This window comes from Phyllobates terribilis, unplaced genomic scaffold (genome assembly GCF_046119375.1).
Source record: "Phyllobates terribilis strain yellow unplaced genomic scaffold, ASM4611937v1 Scaffold_1__5_contigs__length_1240528914, whole genome shotgun sequence".
Classification (NCBI taxonomy): domain Eukaryota; kingdom Metazoa; phylum Chordata; class Amphibia; order Anura; family Dendrobatidae; genus Phyllobates; species Phyllobates terribilis.
In genome coordinates this window covers 34,431,071-34,453,021 of record NW_027362761.1, presented here as the reverse complement: position 1 = coordinate 34,453,021, position 21,951 = coordinate 34,431,071, and the positions used below count along the sequence as shown (strand labels likewise).

Sequence of the window (21,951 nt, the reverse complement as noted above, 5' to 3'; positions counted from 1 at the left end):
TGCTCCACTGTGTGGCAGCAGCAGCTCCTGTGTGTGTGCTCCACTGTGTGGCTGCAGCAGCTCCTGTGTGTGTGCTCCACTGTGTGGCAGCAGCAGCTCCTGTGTGTGTGCTCCACTGTGTGGCTGCAGCAGCTCCTGTGTGTGTGCTCCACTGTGTGGCAGCAGCAGCTCCTGTGTGTGTGCTCCACTGTGTGGCTGCAGCAGCTCCTGTGTGTGTGCTCCACTGTGTGGCTGCAGCAGCTCCTGTGTGTGTGCTCCACTGTGTGGCTGCAGCAGCTCCTGTGTGTGTGCTCCACTGTGTGGCTGCAGCAGCTCCTGTGTGTGTGCTCCACTGTGTGGCTGCAGCAGCTCCTGTGTGTGTGTGCTCCATTGTGTGGCTGCAGCAGCTCCTGTGTGTGTGCTCCACTGTGTGGCAGCAGCAGCTCCTGTGTGTGTGCTCCACTGTGTGGCTGCAGCTGCTCCTGTGTGTGTGCTCCACTGTGTGGCTGCAGCAGCTCCTGTGTGTGTGTGCTCCATTGTGTGGCTGCAGCAGCTCCTGTGTGTGTGCTCCACTGTGTGGCTGCAGCAGCTCCTGTGTGTGTGCTGCACTGTGTGGCTGCAGCAGGCACAGCAGTGAAGAAGCAGGCACACACAGGGACGGAGAGCAAAGACGTTATGTATCATCGTCTCTCCAGACATTGTACCAATGAACATGGCAAAGACACTGCATGTATTTCTATTGTCCCAATTGAGTTTATTCCCCCTGAAAGCCCTAACAGGATGGAGATCCTCAAAAAGAAGGACATTTATTTATTTATCTATAGGTTGCATGCCTCATGGACTTAATGAGATCACAGAAGTTTTTATATGAGTTTGGCGAGTCTATGGATTATTTTTACTAGAGCCTTTTTAAAGTATTTTTATCTTTTTACACATAATATTCTCAATTTATTATTAGATTTTATACTCTTATAGCTGTTTTCATTTATGCAACCGGTTCAAATTCGCTTTTGTTTTCTGATGCTGCACAATCCATCACAGAAATATATAGTGGCCTTATTTTTATATGCTACTTCTGTATGCCTTTTTGATATTGAGCTGCCTTGTCGCAATTTTTACTATGTATATCTTCCTGTAGTTTTAGATTTTTAATTACTTTCACCACATTTGCACTAATTTTATTTCTGCACACAGACTCCACTATTCTGAAACTCTGGAGCACTTCTTCTGAGCACAAGCCAAGTTGTTTTTAGTTTTGTTTTTTATTTATTTATTTATTTTCATATCTCCCCCTTTCTCGGCTTCAGGGTATGTGCACACGATGCAGAAATGAAGCAGAAAATTTCTGCATCATTTCTGCATCTCCCTGGCAGAAAAAACGCATGCGGATTGTACATGCGTTTTTCCTGCGGAATACATGCGGATTCACATGCGTTTCCGCATGCGGATTGACAAGCACTTTCCAGGCGATTTTAGCATCACTTGGAAAGTGCTTGACAACTAGGTCACACTATATAAATCCATGCAAACAGCATGGATTTATATAGTGTGACCGTATAAGAATGTTTAAAAATAAAAAAATAAAGCTATACTTACCCTCTGATGCCCCGGCGTGTGCTGCCGCGTTCGTTCCTGGCTTGTTCCTGGCTGCCGGGATATCGCGAGACACTGCGCTGAAGGGCCCGCGGTCACATGACTGTGACGTCACCGAAGGTCCTTCAGGCTATGTGCCCACGATGCAGAAATGAAGCAGAAAATTTCTGCAGCATTTCTGCATCTCCCTGGCAGAAAAAACGCATGCAGATTGTGCATGTGTTTTTCCTGCAGAATACAGGATTCACATGCGTTTCCGCATGCGGACTGACAAGCGCTTTCCAGGCGATAGCATCACTTGGAAAGTGCTTGACAACTAGGTCACACTGTATAAATCCATGCAAACAGCATGGATTTATATAGTGTGAACCGTAAAAATTAAAACAAATAAAGCTATACTCACCCCCGAGGCCCCGGCGTGGCTGCAGCGCTGCTTCCTGGCTGGTTCCTGGCTGCCGGCATATCGCGAGACAGAGCGGTGAAGGGCCTGCGGTCACATGACTGTGACGTCACCGCAGGTCCTCAAGCGATGCCGGCATTCAGAGAGAAGCCGTCGGACAGGTGAATATAAACTTTATTTATTATTTTATTCTTTTTTTACAGGTACAATGGTACCCAGGTCTGGATGAGAGTCTCCTCTCCTCCAGAACTGGGTACCATCCGCACATAGAGACGCATAGAAGCCGCTTGTAAAAATGTACAGTCGCGGTTTCTATGTGTCTCAATGCAAGTCAATGGCGGGAGTTCCGCTGCGCTTCCGCAAAATTAAATGACATGCTGCGGATTTTTGTGCGTTGCATAAACGCTGCGGAAAAATCCGCAGCATGTGCATAGAACATGCTTAATCCCCTTGGGGACCATGGGGTGCGGATTACCTAGCGTTTCACAAGCGTTTCCGCTGCGGAAATTCCACAGCATAAACGCTTGAAAAACGCTACGTGGGCACCTAGCCTCAGTCTTGCACGTGAGCAGAGGGAAGGAGACCGGGGGCCGTCAGAAGGTGAATATATCTTTATTTTTTATTTTATTCTTGTTTTTACAGCTTTTTAATGGTACCTGGGTGTGGAGGAGAGTCTCATCTTCTCCACACCCGGGTACCATCCGCACATTAGAACGCGACAATTACGCAAGTACAAATGCAGTCTTGCGGAATTGGCGCGTTCTAATGCAAGTCAATGGCGGCGAAAACGCCGCGTTTCCGCAAAATTAATGGACATGCTGCGGATTTTTGAGCGCAGCATAAACGCTGCGGAAAAATCCGCAGCATGGGCACAGCACATGCGGATTATCATTGGGGAACATTGTTGCCCTTCTACCATGCGTTTTTAATGCGTTTCTGCAGCTGCATAAACGCTGCGGAAACGCATAAAAAACGCATCGTGTGCACACAGCCTCACACTGGATTCTCATATAGCCACACACCTAAATCTCCTGACTTTGGTTAAATCTATCCCATCGTGAAACAACATCTAATCTTGCTTGTCTGATTTTCTTATATTTTTTAATTACTAATTTAATTACTTTTTTAATTATTGTTGTAACCTGTTACAAAATGCTTCATTCCAGGAGTACTGAATTGTACTAGGGGGGAATGTGGCGCCCTGCTACGCACAGGTGCCACAGAACCCAGAAGGGTGCATGGATGGACTTCTCCACAAGAGGCCCTCATTACATACCAACACCTCCACCCTTCCACCTCATACCAGCAGAGGGAGCCCGTTAGGGATATATATATGGAGGGTGGAGCCAGGAGCCTTTATACCCAGTAGGGACCACCGGATACCTGGAGGACTACAAGTCCCAGGTCGACCAACGCTGACTACCGTACCAGAGCTAGGAGTCACGGAGGCGTCCAGGGAGAGTGATTTCTAAGAGAAGGCCCTACCACCAGGTCAGCAGGTGCAAGAGAGAGAGACAGTAATTAAGCCAGGCTTAGCTCCAGGCAGGTCAGAAGCTTAGCAAGTGGAAGCAACGGATCAGGAGGCCCTATACCCGCTCACTGGGGAGAGTCCAGAAGTGCACCCTTCGTACAGAGTACCCAGGACCATACCTGCAACCAGGGCCGGCGTCAGCACCCGGCACACCCGGGCAAATGCTGGGGCCCTGAGCAGGCAGAGGGGCCCACTGGCGGTCGCGCACCCCGCTGGGCTATGGGCGGAGGAGAGCGGTGTCAGCGCCCGCCCTTCTCCGCCGCTTGCTCAGGGCCCCGGCAGGCGGATACTTACCTCTCCCCGTGCCTCCGCAGATCCGCTGTCTTCCTGCTCTGCGCTCCCTGTGACGTCTCAGGTCAGAGGGCGCGGTGACGTATTTTCACCGCGCCCTCCCCTGAGCCGTCACAGGGAGCGCTGAGCGGGAAGACACCGACAACGCTGGAGTTCGGACGCGAGCGGCGGGCAGCGGGCAGCGGGCAGCAGGTAGCAGGTGAGGAGAAGGGAGGTGAGTATTTGATTTTTTTTTTTAATGTATGGAGGCATGGGGCATTATAAAGAGAAGGGGGGGGGTATCCTGCATGGGGCATTATAAAGAGGGGGGGGTGGCATCCTCCATGGGGCATTATAAAGAGAAGGGGGGGGGAACCTGCATGGGCAATTATAAAGAGGGGGGGACATCCTGCATGGGGCATTATAAAGAGGAGGGGTGACAGCCTGCATGGGGCATTATAAAGAGAGGGGGGGGGCATCCTGCATGGGGCATTATAAAGGGGGGGGACATCCTGCATGGGGCATTATATAGAGGGGGGGGGACAGCCTGCATGGGGCATTATAAAGAGAAGGGGGGTGCATCCTGCATGGGGCATTATAAAGGGGGGGGACATCCTGCATGGGGCATTATAAAGGGGGGGGCAGCCTGTATAGGGCATTATGTGGGGGGTAACAGCCTGCATGGAGCATTAAAAGGGGGGGGCCTGTATGGGGCATTATGTGGGGGGTAACAGCCTGCATGGAGCATTAAAAGGGGGGGGACCTGTATGGGGCATTATGTGGGGGGTAACAGCCTGCATGGAGCATTATAAGGGGGGGACAGCCTGTATGGGGCATTATGTGGGGGGTAACAGCCTGCATGCAGCATTATATGGGGGCCAGTATCCTGTATGGAGAGTTATAAGGGGACCGGTATCCTGTATGGAGCGTTATAAGGGGACCGGTATCCTGTATGGAGCGTTATATGGGGGCCAGTATCCTGTATGGAGTTTTATAAGGTGACCAGTATCCTGTATGGAGCGTTATATGGGGGCCAGTATCCTGTATGGAGCTTTATAAGGGGACCAGTATCCTGTATGGAGCGTTATATGGGGGCCAGTATTCTGTATGGAGCCTTATATGGGGGCCAGTATTCCATATGGAGCCTTATATGGAGGCCAGTATTCCGTATGGAGCCTTATATGGGGGCCAATATTCCGTATGAAGCGTTATATGGGGGCCAGTATTCCGTATGGAGCCTTATATGGGGGCCAGTATTCTGTGTGGAGCGTTATATGGGGGCCAGTATCCTGTATGGAGCGTTATATGGGGGCCAGTATTCTGTGTGGAGCGTTATATGGGGGCCAGTATCCTGTATGAAGCGTTATATGGGGGCCAGTATTCCGTATGGAGCCTTATATGGGGGCCAGTATTCTGTGTGGAGCGATTCACCGGTTTCTGAGCTATTGTGGAATTTACAATAGATATCACTCATGTAATGTAAGAAGTGAAATCTTTGCATTGTACTATATATATATATGTGGGGGGTAACAGCCTGCATGCAGCATTATATGGGGGCCAGTATCCTGTATGGAGAGTTATAAGGGGACCGGTATCCTGTATGGAGCGTTATATGGGGGCCAATATCCTGTATGGAGTTTTATAAGGTGACCAGTATCCTGTATGGAGCGTTATATGGGGGCCAGTATCCTGTATGGAGCTTTATAAGGGGACCAGTATCCTGTATGGAGCGTTATATGGGGGCCAGTATTCTGTATGGAGCCTTATATGGGGGCCAGTATTCCATATGGAGCCTTATATGGAGGCCAGTATTCCGTATAGAGCCTTATATGGGGGCCAATATTCCGTATGAAGCGCTATATGGGGGCCAGTATTCCGTATGGAGCCTTATATGGGGGCCAGTATTCTGTGTGGAGCATTATATGGGGGCCAGTATCCTGTATGGAGCGTTATATGGGGGCCAGTATTCTGTGTGGAGCGTTATATGGGGGCCAGTATCCTGTATGAAGCGTTATATGCGGGCCAGTATTCCGTATGGAGCCTTATATGGGGGCCAGTATTCCGTATGGAGCCTTATATGGGGGCCAGTATACTGTGTGGAGCGATTCACCGGTTTCTGAGCTATTGTGGAATTTACAATAGATATCACTCATGTAATGTAAGAAGTGAAATATTTGCATTGTACTATATATATATATATATATATATATATATATATATATATATATATTTCTCCGCTGTATCTCTGCATCATGAATCGTGGTATGTGTTAAAGGGGCCCACTGAGACTCTTTCGCCCGGGGCCCAGAAAAACCTGGAGCCGGCCCTGCCTGCAACAACACCAGTAAAGGTACCGAAGCGAACCCCCGTGTGAGTGTCTGTCATTTCTCCCTGAACCGTCCTGGCCGTCTCTCACCTGTACCACCATCCATTTCCCTACACTGCCCTGAGGCCCTCTCCACCTGTGGGGAGCCGTTCCATCATAAGCTGCCCTAACATCCGCCTCAGAGGACTGTCGCAGCGCTGGTAATCCTTACCAGGCACCACAGGTGGCGTCACAAACACTTTACAAATCCCATATAAATAATAATTCCCCTTTTTGTTGACCGCCCTGGGCCACGGACCGGGCCAGCCACCGTGATATCCCCCACCAGCATCCCTAGGCCCGGCTGCCGAGTACCCCACGGCTCTGGGGGCGCGTCACTTACATTTTTTTCACTTTGATGAAGTGTATTCTTAGTATCTATTCTATGCCCCCTTATCATAGTTTAATTCAGTTTAAACTACTGGTATTGCTAGGTCAAAGCTAAGGACTGTAGTGTGATGCCCTTGGAGTTTGAGAAAGTAAGTGACATTATGGCTCAGGATCAAGATAGGTCATCATTGTCAGTTTTTTTCACGGTAAGTTCTGGCTGTCTTATTGCTTTTAGCTTGGCAGACTGAGTAACACTTGTTGACTCCGATGCTACTGCAGACTATATTACAGTGTCAAGAGGAAATAGGCCGACAGTGCATCAGAGTGAATAAGCATGCCTCTGCCTTAATGGCTTAATAACTGGTGTGTGTGTGAATCACATGTGCTGCATGAAGGAACAATGATCTGTTAAGGGAAGGGGTTGTTGGGGGGAGAGAGAGAGATATGGAGCAAGGTGTTGAATGTGCTGTAAACAGTGAGTGATGTGCTAAGAGATTTTTTGGGGGTGTATTTAACTAAGAGGGAGAGGCTGTAAAGTTGAGGGTTTGTTATTGTGGTTTCCTATGTGTATGACAATGCTAGCTATCCTCTGATTGTAGATTGTGTGAAATCAAATAAACTACTGTGAGAGTGTGAACTGTGATAGCAGCAGGTGAGCATTAGTACCCTGTGAGTTTTGCCTGGCTGAGCTCAGAGCAGGGGCAGATCAGGAGACCCTGTGTGTTCTGAGGGTGTCTGAACTGCAATAAGGCTGTGTGCCCACGATGCATTTTTTAAGCGTTTCCGTAGTGGCAAAAACGATGCAGAAAAGCTTAAAAAATGCTTGGTAGAAGGCCTGCCATGTTCCCCAAAGATAATCCACATGTGCTGTGCACATGCTGCGGAAATTTCCTCTGCGGATTATCATTGCTGAAAAAAACGCAGCACTACCAATTATTTTGTGGAAGTGCTGCGTTTTCGCCGCCATTGACTTGCATTAGAACGCATGGATTACGCATCACTGTATATGTAGATGCGGAATGCACGCGTTTCAATGTGCGGATGGTACCCGGGTGTGGAGGAGAGGAGACTCTCCTCCGGACCCGGGTACCATAGAAACTGTGAAAAAAGAATAAAATAAAAAATAAATATGATACTTACCTTCTGGCGGCCCCCGGTGCGCTCCTCCTCTCATGCCGACAAATCGCGATGGACTGAAGGACCTGCGCTGACGCCATAGTCGTGTGACGAGTCACGCGACGCTGACGTCGGCAGGTCCTTCAGTGCAGTGTACCGCGATCTGCCGGCAGTCAGCACCGAGTGAAGCAAGGAAGTATAGGTAAGTATAGATTTATTTTTTATTTTTATACATTCTCTCGGGTCACAGTATGTAAATCCATGCCGTTTGCATGGATTTACATAGTGTGACCAAGTTGACAAGCACTTTCCAAGTGATGCTAAAAATCGCTTGGAAAGCACTTGTCAACCCGCATGCGGAAATGCATTTGAAGAACGCTTCACATCCGCATGTCCCTGGCAGGAAAAAAGCATGTACAATCCGCATGTACAACCCGCATGTACAATCCGCATGCGTTTTTTCTGCCAGGGGAGATGCAGAAACGCTCAGGAAAAATCCAGAGCATTTCTGCATCTTGGGCACATAGCCTAAGATTCTCTCTCTCTACAAGCTTTCCTGTGGGGGTTGATAACCCCTGGCCCTGGTGAAGCTGTGTCCCTGCGTAAGAACAAGTGCTGAGCTGGGGAAAGCTGTGTGGCTCTTTGGAGTTTTGTGGAAGTCCATGCTGAGTGACTAGAGACTTTGTGCTGAAGGAGCCAAGTGTCGAGTGAGAAGGGAAAGAGACTGAGGATATCATCTCTGTGATGGAGCGCGTGGTCTGTGGTCCAGAAAACAGTGAGTGACTGCGAGAGGAGAGAAGGGGTCCGGTGCCATCCACATTGAGAGGATACTGACAAGCTTTGTGAAGAGATCTTCCCAGACCTTAACCTGAGGCTACAGGACTAAAGTCCCTGGCGTGTGGGCTCGGCATTGGCCGAATAGGCAAGGAACCTTTGCTGTTTTTGTGAACGTTGCTTTTGTTTGGCGCCAAAGTGTTCCGGGACTAGCTGCAGCCACCGCGATTCACAGGCCTGTGATAGACCACATCTGAGGTTAATGGTACCGTAACTTTAAGATACCCGGGTATCCTTATAATAGGGCTATAAGAGCAATTGGTATAGTTTCGTGCATTGTTATTGTTAATAGTGGTAGGATTGTGCTCAGTGTGCCATCTCAGGGGGTCCCTATAGACCGCCCTCACTAGACTGACACTGTGTTTAGGTAAAATTGTTCCAGATCTTTAGAATAATTCACACAAGCTGGAAACCTTGAGATTGGCACATTGATTTCAGCTTTTGCTGATTGTGTGTAGTTAGTAGGGACAGTGTCCCAGGTAGAACCTGAGACTGATTCATGCAATACTGAATTTTAGTCTAATCCCTGTTTTAGTAAAGAAAGTGTTGTTTATTTCTGTCTCTGTCTCAGTTTGTGACTCACTGGATCTCTCTAGGACCCTCGGTCATTACATTACTACCTGCTGCTGCTGCTGATACTACTTTATTTGTAAAATAACTAGAAAACGTGGTTACCCTTCTGGATGTCATTGTTGAACCTCATATTGTGACCTCATAATTGTATGATCCTTCTATAGATCAGTCCAACCCTGCATGGTTTATATAAAAAAAGATTGCAAAATAAAAGGGGTTCAGCGAAGAAGTATAACCATAGTATGACATGAGAATCAGCGAAGAAGTATAACCATAGTGTGACGTGAGAATCTAGTGTTTAAAGACTTTAAGGCTAACAGAGTAGTTGTATGCAGTGCTATCTCTGTCAATTGATCCCCGACCACCCCCCGTCCATATTAAAGTGATCCCCCTGACCACATTTAACTGATTGACCCCCCCCAGCCCATAATCGATTGATCCCCCTTGTCCTATTTAATAGATTCCCCTTGTCCACTTTTACTGATCCCCAGTCCCTATCTATTTGCCTTATCCCCCACCATATTTAATTAACCCCTGTCCATAATTAATTGATTGATTTCCCAGTCCACAATTAATTATTTCCCCAGTCCATATTTATTGATATTATTGATACTTATTGATCCCCAGTCCTTAGTTAATTGACCCACCGTCCATACCTATTTATTTGCTTTACCCCTTATCCTATTTAATTAACCCCCAGACCATAATTAATTGATTGATTCCCTAGTCCACAATTAATTATTTCCCCAGTCCATACTTATTGATCCCCAGTCCATAGTTAATTGACACACCGTCCATACTTAATTAATCCACCTGACCCACTCAGCTGATTCCCCCGTCCATACTTAATTGATACTTAATTGATCCCCCGTCCATACTTAACTGATCCCGTGCCGATATCTAATCAATACACTTGAACATCCCTAATTGATCCCCGTCAATACACCTATATATAAATAATTGTGTTTTGTACTTGTACATATATACTGACTGTATCCCCATATTTAGAATGACGTCCATGTTGGCCGGAGCCGTGCAGTGTACATCTTGCGCAATGTATGCATTCCCTGAGCTACCGCTCAGGGATCCATACCGCTGCGAGAGATGTGAGCATATCGTGCACTTGGAAGCCCAAATCCTGGATCTAAGTGCTCAGATAGCGGTACTGAGGAGCATCGACAACATGGAACGGAGTTTGCTGCTCACCGAGCAGACACTCAATGGGTCAACACTGGGGGTGGAGCATAGTGGGGAAGTGCAGGCTGAACAGGCAGGGAGCTGGGTAACAGTTAGAAGGGATAGAGGGAAGAAGTATAGGAAGGCTGGTTCAGAACCGGCATTATTGGAGCACGACAGATCCTCTTACCGCCGGGGGAGTGTATGCTCCAGTAATGAGGGGGAGGGGGGAAGTGTAGGGCAGGCTAGACAGGTCCTGGTAGTGGGTGACTCTATTATTAGGGGGAAAGACAGGGCAATCTGTCACAAAGACCGGGATCGCCGAACGGTGTGCTGCCTCCCTGGCGCTCGAGTCCGGCACATCGCGGATCGGGTTGGCAGGTTACTGGGAGGGGCTGGCGAAGACCCAGCGGTCATGGTCCACATTGGCACCAATGACAAAGTGAGTGGTAGATGGAGGGTCCTTAAAAATGATTTCAGGGATCTAGGTAGGAAGCTTAGGGCAAGGACCTCCAAGGTAGTTTTCTCAGAAATACTACCAATCCCGTGAGCCACACAGGAGCGCCAACGGGAGGTTAGGGAGGTGAATAAGTGGCTAAAGAGTTGGTGTAAGGCAGAAGGGTTTGGGTTCATGGAGAACTGGGCCGACTTCGCGGTCGGCTACAGGCTCTACCGTAGGGACGGGCTGCACCTCAATGGGGAGGGTGCAGCCGTGCTGGGGAAGAAGATGGCTAATTGGTTGGAGGAGTATTTAAACTAGAGACGGGGGGGGGAACCAAGGAAATAGGTGGGACGTGCGGCAAGCAAGGGGGAAGGGGATAAGTGAATATAATGAGGGTGGAGAGGGGGGTGGGGATAGCACAGTTAGATCATTAGAGAAGAGTAGGATGCTAAATAACCCCAAAATTTTATCTTGCATGCTGACCAACGCAAGAAGCCTGACCAATAAGGCGGATGAGCTACGGGCGCTTATATCGGAGGAGAGGTATGACATCGTAGGTATAACAGAGACTTGGCTAGACGATAGCTACGACTGGGCGGTTATTAGATTATAGTTTATTTAGAAGGGACCGGAAACAGGGGAAAGGCGGAGGAGTCTGCTTATATGTAAAGTCATGTCTAAAGCCGAGACTAAGGGAAGATATAGGAGAGGGAGAAGAGGGGGTCGAGTCCATGTGGGTAGAGATAGAGGGAACTAAAAATAATAATAAAATATTACTGGGGGTCTGCTATAAGCCACCCAATATAACAGAGGAGAATGAGAAACTGCTATTAGGACAAATAGACAAAGTAGCAAAACATAATGAAGTGATTGTAATGGGGGATTTCAACTACCCGGATATTGACTGGGAAACTGAAACCTGTAGATCTCAGAAAGGAAAAAGGTTCTTGACAAATATTAAGGATAATTATCTCTCCCAACTAGTGCAGGAACCAACGAGAGGGAAGGCCGTGTTGGACTTAATATTGACTAATAGGCCTGATAGAATAACTGAGGTACAGATAGGGGGGCACCTAGGTAATAGCGATCATAATATTATCGATTTCAAAATGCCCTTCAGTAGGGTTATCAATAAGGGAACAACAAAAACATTAAACTTTAGGAGGGCGAAGTTTGACCAGCTGAAAGAAAGCTTTCAACTTATAGACTGGGACAAAGTTCTTAATCAAGGGAATATGAATAGTAAATGGGAAACCTTCAAAATAATTCTGAATACTCAGTGCGAGAGGTATATACCGTATGGGAATAAAAGGGCCAGAAACAAGAGGAAACCAATATGGTTGAATAAGAACGTAAAAGGGGCGTTAAATAGCAAAAAAGAGGCATTCAAGAGATTAAAAAAGGAAAACAGCAAGGAGGCACTAATGTGTTACAAGGAAAAAACGAGAACCTGCAAAAAACAAATAAAAATAACAAAGGAGGAAACAGAGAGACGTATTGCTAGGGAAAGTAGATCAAATCCCAAACTGTTCTTTACGTATATAAATAGTAAAAGGATTAAATCGGATAATATTGGACCGATAAAAAGTGATGAAGGCAAAATCATAGAGAAAGATGAGGATAAAGCTAATCTATTAAATATTTTTTTTCGTCAACTTTCACAAAGGAAAAAGAACTAACAGGCGAAATGAGAAGGGACAAGCTTAATCCTCCACTAAGTATGACAAATCTAACCCAAGTTGAGGTACAGAAACGCCTCAGTAACATTAAAATAAACAAATCACCAGGACCTGATGGCATACACCCACGGGTACTAAGGGAACTAAGTAATGTGATAGACAGACCGTTATATCTTATATTTAAGGACTCTGTTGAGACTGGGTCTGTACCACTTGATTGGCGACAGGCGAATGTAGTGCCAATATTCAAAAAGGGAGCAAAAAGTGACGGCGGAAACTATCGGCCGGTGAGTCTGACGTCCGTTGTGGGCAAAATTTTTGAAGGCTTTATTAATGAGGCAATTACGGAGCATCTTGATGCTAATAATCTATTAACCCCGAACCAACATGGATTCATGAGGAATCGCTCCTGCCAAACAAACCTGATTGACTTCTACGAGGAGGTTAGCTCTCGAGTAGATCAGGGGGAACCAGTGGATGTCGTGTATCTCGACTTCTCAAAAGCGTTCGATAGCGTGCCACATAATAGGTTGGTATACAAAATGAGAATGATGGGGCTGGGGGAAAATGTTTGCAAGTGGGTAGCTAACTGGCTAAAGGATAGAGGGTGGTTATAAATGGAATATACTCAGAATGGGTAAGCGTCACTAGTGGGGTACCACAGGGGTCTGTACTAGGCCCAATGTTATTTAATATATTTATTAACGACATAGTCAACGGGTTAAATAGTAAAATATCAATATTTGCAGATGACACAAAGTTATGTAAAACAATTAATACAAAAGAGGACAGTGCAGACCTACAGAGGGATTTGGATAAGCTGGGTAGGTGGAGCATTAAATGGCAAATGAGGTTTAACGAGGAGAAATGTAAGGTCATACATATGGGAAGGAAAAATGGAAGTCACCAGTACTCACTGAATGGGAAATCATTGGGGAATTCAGAGATGGAGAAGGACTTGGGCATCTTGATTGATAGCAAACTAAATTGGAGTGCCCAAAGTCAGGCCGCTGCTGTAAGGGCAAACAGGGTAATGGGATGTATCAGAAGAGGTATAGCTGCAAAGGATGAGAACATTGTTCTTCCACTGTACAAAGCACTGGTCAGACCACACTTGGAATACTGTGCTCAGTTATGGGCCCCAATATATAGAAAGGATATAAACGAGCTTGAAAAGGTACAAAGGAGGGCAACAAAATTAATAAGGGGAATGGAGGGACTGCAATACCCAGAGAGGTTGGCAAAACTAGGACTATTGAGCCTGGAAAAAAGAAGGTTGAGGGGTGACATAATAAATGTGTACAAATATGTTAGGGGACAGTATAGAGACCTCGCCAGGGATTTGTTCAAAAGGAGGGATATTACGGTAACAAGAGGGCATTCACTAAGACTGGAAGAGAAAAGGTTTCAGCACCAGCATAGGAAGGGGTTCTTTACAGTAAGAGCAGTGAAAATATGGAATTCACTGAGTGAGGAGACGGTAATGTCGGATTCACTAAACCAGTTCAAGCGGGGACTGGATGCATTTCTAGATACCAGGCAGATTTCAGCATATACTTAAAAATAGAATAAAATAGTAAGTTGATACAGGGATTTATTCTGACTGCTGGTTTCAGAGTCGGGAGGGAATTTTTCCTCAGGTGAAGATTGGCCAAATCATTTGGGGTTTTTGCCCTCCTCTGGATCAACTTTACCAACTACATAACTTACAGGTCGAACTTGATGGACGCAAGTCTTTATTCGGCTTTACTAACTATGTAACTATGTAACTATCTCCTTCCATTCCATAGACAGTAAATGGAGCTGAGTTCTCTTATGTGCAGCACTGCTTCGTTCAAGCAGGGGACTTTGGGGCCCTAATTCTTGATTAGTGGGGGTCCCAGCATTCATATCCCCAGCAATTATATATTTATCACCTATCATGTGGGTAAGTCACAGATATATTTAGGTTGTAAACCCCTTTAAAGTTTATAGCACTGTTTTTTGTCTGCATACATACCCGTGTTATTAGATTCGGTAGGACCACTTGTCGTAGGTTGTGTGCTCTGTGTGGTGATGGTATTGATTGTTGCATTCTTTGTATATTCCCCTGGAATGGTTGATGTGTGACTTTTTATTGTAGAGCTCTTTCGCATCCTTTGCGTGGTTTCAGGATTTTGAGAAGTGGTAATGGTGGTTGTCTGGTAATACGCTTCCAGCTTCTGTGATAGGATATATGTGATTTGAGAGGGGGAAGAAGCTGGGACTACAGTGGTGGTCTTGTCTATAAATGAAAATATTCTGTATGAGAATGCTGCTACAATTCTCTTTGCCTAGCACAATATAATATTTATATAGCAAAATACATAGTGGAAGAAATCACGTCCTCTCCATGTGCAGTAAAGGGTTAATAGCATAGAAATCCAATGCACTTCCTTGTTAAGGAGAATGTGTTAATGGTTTCTACTCTTTGGGGAATATTATCACATTCTGTGCCATGAAAAATGAAAGATGAGCAATCTCCATTATGAAGAAAGGAAAATGCCAGGAAGGATTACTAACATGAACTATATATCCATCCAGCAAATGCTTTCTTATTCCTTTCTTCAACGAAAGTGTGCCTTTTACATGACAAATAACTATAGTAAGCGCTGGATTACCTTTTTACTTTCATAACATTAATGTAGTTAAGGACTAAATGAGCCACCCTAGCTCCCGGACAAGAACTGGAAGCATTTTCAAAAGTGTAGAATGGCTTTCTTATTGCAGTTAATGAACCAACAAAATTTATTCAAAACCAGGCAATAATGTCAAATGTTCGCCTGAAGAAGCGGAAGCGAAACGCGCATTGGAGTGGTGTGAGGGGGTCGTGGTGTGTCTCTTGGGTCAGTATCACTCTTTAACCCTTTTATGGGTCCATTGGAACTCCACAGTTCCCCATGATGAGACTTTAATACTGTTTCGGCACTGTGCAATAATTATTTAAATGTTTATTGTATTATTTTTCTTGTCACTGGACATTATACTTTATATTTATTTATTATATATTTATGAGGGCGGAATGGTGGCTCAGTGGTTAGCACTGTAGCCTTGCAGCTCTGCGGTCCTGGGTTCAAATCCCACCAAGGACAACAACATCTGCAAGGGCAAGGTGCTTGTATGTTCTCCCCGTGTTTGTGTAGGTTTCCTCCGGGTTCTCCAGTTCCTCCCACACTCCAAAGACATACTGATAGGGAATGTAGATTGTGAGCCCCAATGGGAACAGTGCCCATAATGTCTGTAAATTGTCTGAATTGTAAAGTGCTGCGGAATATGTTGGCGCTATATAAATAAAAAGATTATTATTATTATGAATTTTCATGCACAGTGCACTTTATGTGTCTGAACTGATGATGTATTATAATTTATTTTTTCATCATGCCACATCCTCCCCCCTCTTGTCAAACCCCCTTTTTAACTTGTGTTCTATATGCTTTTTAATATCGAATTTTTTTTTATCAATAAAGTGACTTATTTGACATTATTGCCTGGTTTTGAATACATTTTGTGGGTTCACTTATTGTTGGTATTTGTAGACTGTTATAATCATATATTTTGGTATTTCCTTCTTATGTAGGTTTTCGTTTTCTTATTGCATTTGGCCTACCAATCCAAGCACTGGCGGACACAGCTAAAAGAAAGCGCCTGTGCCAGAACAATACATGGGCCCTTCCCAGTCCAATACCATTGTAATGTAAAATTCCACCCGCTTTGGAGATAGAAATGGGCCCCCTTACCTACTGGGCCCCTGCGCGGCTGCACCAATGTTATGTCCGCCCCTGAATCCGAGAAAAGCTTATTCACTCTGACAAGAATGACTCCTACTGTCTGCCGCTCTAACTGGTGTGTGAATGACATGTGCTGCATAAAGGAATAAGGTTCTGCAAAGAGGAGGGTGGTAAAGCACAGAAGGAGAAGCAAGGAAGAGAAGTTCTGTAAAGTGTGGACGTTTTGCTAAAACTTGTTTGTGGGTGTAAACAGTGCTACCACTTGCTACATGCCTTCTTTCTGTTGGTGTACCACATTACTCAGGATATTACATCTTCCTTTTCTCCACAACACTTTATAAGCCTTAACCAACTCATCAACTCTTTTCATACACCCAATCTTCTACATTTATCAAGACATTTACGTAGATAGAAACACCCAAATGGCACTCTCTGATCCCAAACTAGACACACTTCCGTCTATTGAATTTTTTCTCTAATCTATTCTAAACTCTGCAGCACAATCTCTCTCTCCTCTCACTGCTATCGAAAATTGTAGAAAACATCCGAAAAAATCCAAGACAGTATCCTAGAAAACCTCAATTCATTTCTGCGCTGTCCTACATTTCTTACCTAATCACTCGTTACCCAACAACAACCTCTCTTCTACCGACTGATATCTAGAGCTGCTTACTCCTTTCCCTGACCCCTTGTGTGTTTTTCCTGTACCCTATAGATTGTAGGCTTGTACGAAAACCGCTTAGAAAAAATATATTTTGTGCTGTTTCATTTGTTTGTAACACACAGTCCTAATGTTACAATATGAAATACTAATAATAATTTTACTAATTACTTTTATAGTGCTTCAAATTGAAACACTAAAACTGTGTGTTACAAACAAACGAAACAGCACAAAATATATTTTTCTATGCCCTTTTCAGACAAGCACTATAAAAATAATAACAATAAGAAGAAGAATAAAACATTGTGTTCTTAGCTATTTAAGTATTTATACCTTTTGATATGTTCAAGGATCCTTCTCTTTTAAACACTTGGCCATTCACATGCACTTGTGCCTCACACCGGTAGGATGTATCTAATAGCCAGTCCTCCTCAGGGACAACCCAGCTCCAAGTTACATTGTATAGGTCCCCATCAAGAATCTCATTGTCAGTGCCCTCATCCAGCAGTTTAGATCCTTTGTAGCAGCTGATTTCAGGCGGAGGATACACCAGCTCCATTGAGCAGTTCAGATAATGGATGCCATTTTTCATACTACTGCTTAGGAGCAAAGTGTTTGGTAAAGCTGCAAAACAGAGAAAAATAGATATACTGTAAGTTCCTAATTTAGGTTGGTCCCAATTTCCTTTAAATTTGCCATGAGAACAGTGTTTTGGAAAGGTCTCTAAATATTATGTGTTTAGTAACACTACAACATCTGCAACATTCAGGGCACAGGGACACACACCTAACAGGACTCCATTTCATTGCTATGTAAGTTTGTTTTTAATATTTTTTAATTGGTATATATGCAATCCACTAGGGAATGTACTGCAATGGGTACATGGTCATACTGTTTATATCAGGGGTCCTCAAACTTTTTAAACAGGGGGCCAGTTCACTGTCCCTCAGACCATTGGAGGGCCGGAATATAATTAAAAAAAAAAACTATGAACAAATTACTATGCACACTGCACATATATTATTTTGAAGTAAAAAAACAATACAGGAACAAATACAATACTTAAAATGAAGAAAAAGTAAAGTTAAATCAACCGGTATTTCAATAGGCAGCATAGGTCCCCAATAGGCAGGTAAATGTCCACAATAGGCAGCATAGGTCCTGAATAGGGAGGTAAATGTCCCCAATAGGCAGCATAGGTCCTCAATGGGGAGATAAATGTCCCCAACAGGCAGCATAGGTCCTCAGTGGGCAGGTAAATGTCCCCAATAGGCAGCATAGGTCCTCAATAGGCAGGCTGTTCCCCCCTTATAATGCCCTATGCAGGCTGTTCCCCCCTTATAATGCCCCATGCAGGCTGTTCCCCCCTTATAATGCCCCATGCAGGATGTCACCCCCCCATATAATGCCCCATGCAGGATGTCCCTTTCTCCCACCATATAATGCCCCATGCAAGATATCACTCCCCTGTCTTTATGATGCCCCATGCAGGATGTCACCCCCCATATAATGCCCCATGCAGGATGTCACCCCCCCATATAATGCCCCATGCAGGATATCACTCCCCTGTCTTTATAATGCCCCGTTCAGGATGTCACCCCCCCATATAATGCGCCATGCTGGATGTCACCCCCCATATAATGCCCCATGCAGGATATCAGTCCCCTGTCGTTATAATGCCCCATTCAGGATATCACCCCCCCATATAATGCCCCATGCAGGATATCACCCCCCTCTCTTTATAATGCCCCATGCAGCATGTCACTCCCCCATATAATGCCCCATGCAGGATGTCACCCCCCCCATATAATGCCCCATGCAGGATGTCACCCCTAATATAATGCCCCATGCAGGATGTCACCCCCCCCATATAATGCTCCATACATTAAAAGAAAAAAAAATACTCACCTCACTCCTCCTCACCTACTGCCGCTGCTCGGGTCCGGACTCCAGCGTCGCGGCAGCGTCGTCCCGCTCTGCGCTGCCTGTGACGGCACTTTGAGGGCGCGGTGTAAAGACGTCACCGCACCCTCTGACCTGAGACGTCACAGGGAGCGCAGAGCAGGAAGACAGCGGATCTGCAGAGGCACGGGGAGAGGTAAGTGTCCGGCTGCCGGGGCCCTGAGCAAGCGGGGGAGAAGGGCGGGCGCTGACACTGCTCTCCTCCACCCACAGCCCGGTGGGCCGGATAAAAATCCTCCGTGCGCCGCACGTGGCCCGCGGGCCGTAGTTTGAGGACCCCTGGTTTATATACTATGTATAGTCTTGGATGGTATGTTGTTAGCACTCCAATGAGTTACTCTGCTTTTATCTTCATAAAACATTCTTGTGTAATTTTATATTTAATAAAGTTTGAAATATTTGTGAGATATTCTGCAGAACCATTTTTCTTTGGTTTATCTAGGTAAGCTTTCTATAGTGCATGTGCTGGTATACATTACATAATAGCACTTACCATATACATGGAGCTGCAATGATTTCTGGTAAGCTTTGCGATGGCCTGGACAAGTCCCTTCACAGTGTTTTGTGCCATCCAGGGAGATACTTATATTTTCTAGGGTCTGGACACTGTACCCAGGAGCAATATATTGCTTATTAACAAAAATGTCAAGCCCTTTCCAAGCTACGGTACCCAAAGGACAATTGATAGAGCAGTTCAGTTGTATGGATTCTCCAACAGACACCACTGGATCCACAGGATGCACAGTTAAATAGTGTTGAGCTGTAAAAGAAGAGAAGATTACTTTTACCCACATACACTAGGTATTTACACAGGTAGTAGATACATTTCTATTAGCTCTCATCTTTTAATTAATTCCTAAGGTTATGTGCACAAGCCATCTTTTTCCATAACCCGCCTGAAAAAGCGCTAAACACTAAAAAGAATGAACATATGTATTGCACTGTAAAAACGGCTTTCTATACCTATGTTCAGTCTTTGGTCTTTCTTATAAGCTACTTTAAATTTTATACAGAACAAGCTAGAAAAGAAACAGTTGCAAAAAATGACCAAAAAGACGCTGCAAAAGAGTTTTCAGGGAAAAAACACTGTTGTCTTCTGTTTGAAAAATTTGGCCAGTATGCGAAGTAGATTTATGGAGAAAAAAAAGCTTTGAAAAAAGGCATTTTTTGCACAAAAAGGCGACTTTTAGTGTGTTCGCATCATTCTCGCCTCTGCTCATCAAATTCATGACGAGCGGTAAGATTTGTGGTGAGGCTCTTAATGAAGCCTCTTAATGAATCAGGAGCATCTGCTCAAAGGCTCCCTCCTCAAGCCCAGCGAGAAGATTGGAGGTCTTGATGAATCGCCCTCTTCATGTGCACATACCTTTAGAGGGAAACCCATATTAACAAATAGGAAATTATAGATTAGGTGAAATATAAAAGTGTAAGAAGCCCAAAGAAAAAAAAATGTTTATTTTTTATTGTTTAATTTTTTTTTACATGCATATGGACTACTTCTGACGAGTAGGATTGGTTGGGAAAAAAATCCTAACATAAAATGTGATGAACCAATACATTTCTATAAGACAAATTGGCATGTGTTTGACAGTTTTATGTCTTAATATTTACTGTATTAAAAAGCATAACCCACCACAACATATTTAAAAAAGTTCCATGCACCACAAGAACTCTGTGCAAACTTGGCTCGGGCTTCCACCCAGCCGAAAAAACAATGTCCAAGGATACAAGACTTCATCTTTTATTCATTCCATTAGGTTAAAAGACACAAATAGTAGCAAAATGAAGTAGCTAATGTAACCTTGGTCATAATCTGCTAATGTATCCTTGGACATTTGGATATAATGTACCAAAATATTAATTCTAGAGAACAATCCTTTTATGTACTGAAAGTCAATGGCACATGTATTTAACTGTATTTGCAATTTTTTTTTTTGCATACAGTTGAAAAGGTGTTTTTTATGAATAAGTAAAATATGTATCTATATATACTGTGGTAGATCGCCTCACTCGGTTGCACAAAGAGTTAGACATGGGAACACTCTCTTTAAATCTTCCGTTGTGGTTTATTAAGGGAACGGCATAAACCATGGCAATGTTAGCAAAGACAAACACAGCCTTCCCGGCCTAACAGGAAAAACAAAACATAATGTATGGCACAGTCCTTGTTGCTACGTCTAACTGCCCGCTTCAGGAACAACCAACCCAAGGTTTAGCTTTCCTTCACTTGGGAATACAGCTCCAGAGCTTGTGTCTCCGGTCTACCACTCACTAAATGCTCTACAAGGCTGGGAATTTATTCTCTGATCTCCTCCCTCTCTACAGGTGTTTAATCACCCTAGCACTAAACATGGCTGATTAACCCCTCATCACTTCGTGTGCTGGAACATTTTTCCTATGTTTATATTACTGGCGCTAACAATCTCAGTGCTACATATCTTCCCTCCAGTACGTTGCCAGTGACTTTGTCACTATATATAATGTCAGTGGTTCCCCGATTCCTCTGAGTTCTATCACTACCATAAGAGTGTTTTGGTAAGGTTTTCTTTGGCTGGTATGGGCAAATTGAAGTTGCCTACATTTACCTTTGAGTTCTCAAGGCTTGTATGCAACTTTGTGCATAGACATGTCTATAAATAGTTTATAAATAGTTTGGATGGCACGCTTCTTTACATTGAGCCGCCATGGAGCCCCATGTAGTAAAATAAACAGGAAATTTTCAGGACACAGACCAGGTTAAAGCCTTTCTAACACAATAATTTAACTGTTCATATGGAAGACCATAACAATATAACAATGCCTATAAGAAATAAGATCTTTAACAAATACATTTTTGAATTTATGTGACATAAAGAAGGGAAAAATAAAGATTTGTCATTGGTCTCACCATTGCTTAGAAGGAATAGTTGCAGGACAATGCAGCAGAGTAAACAAGGAGCCATGGCTATGCTTCAGACTTCTCTCGAGTAGTTCCTTCCTTTGTCTAATTTCTGTTCTTATGCTGCCAATATATATATATCCTTCCACAGAAACTCAGACACTTTACTCATAACGGGAACTCTTTGGGATGAAGGGAAATTGAAAATGAAGGGGTGGAGAAAATGAAGGAATTTATAGGGGGAATACCAGTTATGGAGGCTATTATTGGAAAAGGAGGGGGTTTGGTTATGTACAGGACTTATTAAAAATCTTTTGGATACCTTTTATTGTACATGCAAGAAATTACATTCTGTACTAAATAATCATATTTTTTGCATTTTTTAACTAATTTTTGTAAAATTCCAAATAAAGTTT

At 44.4% G+C, this 21,951-nt stretch overlaps 1 protein-coding gene across 3 annotated transcripts in view; it reads right to left on the bottom strand.

The window, feature by feature from the left end:
- The window catches only part of LOC141181475 (mucosal addressin cell adhesion molecule 1-like), a 28,464-nt gene extending 6,731 nt beyond the window's left edge, over positions 1 to 21,733 (bottom strand). For 2 of the 3 annotated variants that reach the window (XM_073660717.1, XM_073660718.1), the window contains exons 1-4: positions 21,545 to 21,733; positions 19,151 to 19,417; positions 17,029 to 17,319; positions 14,288 to 14,551 (exon numbers count right to left, since the gene is read on the bottom strand). In XM_073660717.1, coding sequence (XP_073516818.1) covers positions 14,288 to 14,551; positions 17,029 to 17,319; positions 19,151 to 19,417; positions 21,545 to 21,599 — 877 coding nt within the window. In that variant the 5' untranslated portion in view covers positions 21,600 to 21,733. The remainder of the gene's footprint in view (positions 1 to 14,287; positions 14,552 to 17,028; positions 17,320 to 19,150; positions 19,418 to 21,544) is intronic. The other variant, XM_073660719.1, reaches the window with a different exon arrangement.
- Between the last annotated feature and the right edge of the window lie 218 nt (positions 21,734 to 21,951).